General features: G+C 42.6%; 1 protein-coding gene across 1 annotated transcript in view; it reads right to left on the bottom strand.

Moving 5' to 3' along the window:
- Window positions 1-563: 563 nt before the first annotated feature.
- Window positions 564-3,989, bottom strand: part of PDZK1IP1 (PDZK1 interacting protein 1) — a 16,795-nt gene continuing 13,369 nt past the window's right edge. The window contains exons 3-4 of the mRNA XM_044672573.1: window positions 2,372-2,467; window positions 564-1,132 (exon numbers count right to left, since the gene is read on the bottom strand). Coding sequence (XP_044528508.1) covers window positions 1,054-1,132; window positions 2,372-2,467 — 175 coding nt within the window. The 3' untranslated portion in view covers window positions 564-1,053. The remainder of the gene's footprint in view (window positions 1,133-2,371; window positions 2,468-3,989) is intronic.

Here is a 3,989-nt window from a genome sequence, read left to right as displayed (position 1 = left end):
AAAAATGAAAGCTGTCTTCAAATACTTTAAGGTCTGTTGTAAAAGGGACATACTAGCCTTCTTCTGCTTGGCCTGGGAGGATTGATATGGGAACAGTGAGGGAATGCAGCAGACAGGCCATTCAGCCTCAACATAAGGACAACTTCCTAACCATCAGAGCTGTAATAAAATTGGAGGGGCCAGCCCCCACTCCCAAGGCATAGTACTTTCCTTCTTCTCTGGAGGCCTTCAAGAAAAGGCATCTATCTATTCAAGGAGAGTTCAAACTAGAGAGGCCTTAGCAGGACTCTGGGAGTTGGTGCAAACTAGGAATTGACTAATCTTTTTTTTTTTTGTGAAACAGCTTCAGCTGACCCTTTCTGCTAACTAGGCTGACTCTACTAAAAGGCAAGAGAAAGGCTGCAATGACCTCTGAGAAGCTTTTGGATTTCAGAATTTTCCAGTTCAAATATTTAAGGATTCTTTTATAATTTTACATGTGTGCACACAGTAGGGGTAGGGATGTGGGGTACAAAGGGTACAGGAGTAGACAGGGAATGTTTGCAGAATATTGCTCAGAGCCATTGAGGACAACAAGTACAAAATGTCTTTATTTCACAGAAATAAAAGCTTTCAAGGGAAGGGACATTATTATATGGGACCCAACTTAACCTCACTTGACCAGAGCTCAGCATTGTAGAGACCAAAGTCTTAGAAGGATCCCAGACCAAGACATCTGTCTGTGTACCAGTCCTATTTCCCAGCTCCAGATTGATCCCTAAGGCTAGTCCCAACCTGAGCCCTGACTCTGGTCCCAAAATGAAACCCTGACAAGGGAGATGGGGTAAGAGGGTATGAATAGAGGTAGGGTGACTCATGATTACAGATGAAGCACAAAAATATGCAATATTTGAGAAGGGAGCAATGAGGATAACCAGGGTACTCCCTGATTGTTGATTACATGGCTATAATTCAATGTGATTATAATTCAAGAAGTTCCCAGGAAGCCTTCAGAGGTGGTAAAGTCTGCCTAGGATGGCAGCCGGGGAGGGGTGGGGAGATGAGACGGGAAGGTCACATAGGTGTGCTACGGACTCTTGGGATATCTTCCATCACATTCTCATTCTCATAGGCATTTTTGTGTTCACTGGACCTGAAAGGACAAAGACCAAACAGCTATATTACATTCACTCCGTCCCAGGGACATTGCACACTGTCCCAGCTCCTGCCCTAGCCCCCTCCACCCTGCAAATGCAGTTGTGGCCTCTGTCAAATTCAGAGAATGGCAGAGCTGAAAGTGGCTTTGGAAAACATGCTGCCTAACCCCCCTCCATTTGACAGAGGGAGAAACTGAGGCCCATAAAGGGGAAAGAATTTGCCCAAGATCATACAGTTCAGTGAGTCAATAGAAGTCAGAAATGGACTCAAATCCTTTGATTCTTCAGCCAGGATTCCAGGCACTTTATTCTCTCCACCTCTATCTCCCCACTGTCCAGCCCTTTCCAAACCAAGCAGATTAAAAGCTAGGGTAAGGGGTAGCCAGGGGCTCAGTGGATAGAGACACAGACCTGGAGATGGGGGGGTCCTGGATTCCATTGTGACCTCAAACCTTTCCTAGCTGTGTGACCCTGGGCAAGTCACTTAACCTCAATCACCGGGTCTTACTGCTCTTCTGCCTTGAAACCAATACTTAGTACAGATTCTAAGACAAAAGGTAAGAGTTTTTTTAAAAAAAAAAGGCAAAGGTAGCATGATTTTGTCAGATTGGTTGAGTTTCTGAAGCTTGAGGTTAGTCTGTTTGCTTAAGCATATACCTTGGGAAATAGCCATCCTCTCTCGAAGCCCCCACCTCTTTACAAGATTCCCTTTCCAACACTGAGCTTTCACTTCCTTCCTGAAGCTCTATCCCCTCACTAACCACTCTCCCCCACAATAAATGTTTATCCCTTCTCTTAGCCCCCATTCTTTCAACTGACCCTCTATCCTCCTCAAAGCATTCCTCTCTGAGGCAATGAGCTGGTACAGTAGGGGGAAAAAAGGCTAGACTTTGATAGTTTGGGAAAGACCTGAGTTCCAATCCTGTCTCTGACAATCTAATTAAATAGACTTTTCCCCCTCCTGAGACCACAAAGTAGCCCTTTTCTTGGGCATGCTGGTCAAACCACCTGACACTAATAAAAGGGAAACTGAGCCTGCTGGGAAAGATGAGTGAAAGTATTCACTCCCTCCCTTGTCCATGGCAAGGATGTCTCTCCACTGACATTTTTCTTCAAAGACCCTGTGGGATCCAAGTCACCATCTAAATCAGGGTTAAGATCAGGGCCAGAGTCAGGATCATAGTTATGGTCAGGGTGGGATCTCACTCAGAGTGGGAAGCTTAGGACAGGCTTACCTGAAACTCAAAGCCATTGATGAATACCTTCCATCCACCCCTGCCAAGTTCCCATCTGATTTGCCTCCAACAGACATGACTGTGGTCACAGGTTCCCTGTTAGAAAACACATATACACACATACATCAATTGGAAATGGCTGAACAAAGTGTGGCATATTGTTGTAATGGAAAACTTTTGAGTCATAAGAAATCATGAACAGGATGAATTCAGAAAAACTCGGGAAGACTTGTATGAACTGATACAAAGTGAAATGAGCAGAACCAGGAGAACAATGTATTGTAGCAGTAACAGAAATATGGTTTGATGATCAACTACAGAGAACTAAACTATTATCAATAAGGCAAGAATCCAAGATAATCCTCAAGGAATTTATGATAAAAAAATGCTGTCCACAGCCAAAGAAGGAACTGTTAGAATCTGATTGCAGATCAAAGCATGTAATCCTTTATTTTATGCCTTCAAGAGTTTTTTATTGTATATGTGATATGTGTATTCTATGACGACATGGGGAATATGGAAATATGTATTTCATGAAATCACTGATATAACCTTTTTCAAACTATTTACTACCTCAGAGAGAGGATGAGAAAGAAAAGGAGAGAATCTGAATCTCAAAATGTCAGAAAACAATTGTCAAAAATTGTTTTTACATGCGTTCCTGGCATGAAGGAAAATGGTCTGTGCCAATGCACAAAGATGAGCTATGGCATGGCGTGTGTGCAGAACAGCAAAAAGGCAGGTCTGGCTGGATTGTGGAGTGTAGGAAGGGCTTTAAAAGTTACATGAAAGGAGTAGCTAGGTGGCTCATTGGATAGAGACCCATGCCTAGAGATGGGAGCTCCTGGGTTCAAATCTAGCCTCAGATATTTCCTAGCTGTATAACCCTGGGCAAATCACTTAATCCCATTTTCCTAGCCCTTACCACTCTTGCCTTGGAACCATCAATACTGACTCTGTGACAGAAGATAAAGGTTTATATTTTAAAAAGTTAAAAGTCACACAAAGGCGTTTATATTTTATGCTGAAGGCAAATGGAGCTAATTGTATTTACTGAGTAGGGAAATGACGTGCTTAGATCTACACAAAGAAATCACTTTGCAGCTGTGTGGACAATGGATTGGAGAGAGAAGATCCTTGAGGCTTGAAGATCAATTAATAGACTATTGCAATAGTGCAGGACAGAGATGATGAGGTCTTAAAATGAGATAGTCAATGTTCTAGTGGAGAGAAGGGATCAAATTTTGGAAATATTGTGGATGTAGTCACAGGCACGATTGGACATCTGATTGAACATGTGAGGTGAGAGAGAATGAAGTGGTATTGCTTCCCTGTCTTCTTGAGATCCTGCCAAACACATCTGTAATTCAATTCTCTTCCCAATCTGAGCTCCTCCTTGGGGCCACAATGGATGAGGTTATGGGTGGGTGGTGAATTGGGAGGGGGGAGGGAGACCTTAAAAAAAAAAACTCGAATTCCAGATGTGAAGGGAAATGGTTTCTTATTTATTGTTTGAGGGAAGGAAAAGAAAAAGAAAGAAAGAAAGAAAGAAAGAAAGAAAGAAAGAAAGAAAGAAAGAAAGAAAGAAAGAAAGAAAGAAAGAAAGAAGAAAGAAAGG

The sequence above is a fragment of the Gracilinanus agilis genome, chromosome 4 (genome assembly GCF_016433145.1).
Source record: "Gracilinanus agilis isolate LMUSP501 chromosome 4, AgileGrace, whole genome shotgun sequence".
NCBI lineage: Eukaryota > Metazoa > Chordata > Mammalia > Didelphimorphia > Didelphidae > Gracilinanus > Gracilinanus agilis.
This window is presented reverse-complemented; position numbering and strand designations above follow the sequence as displayed.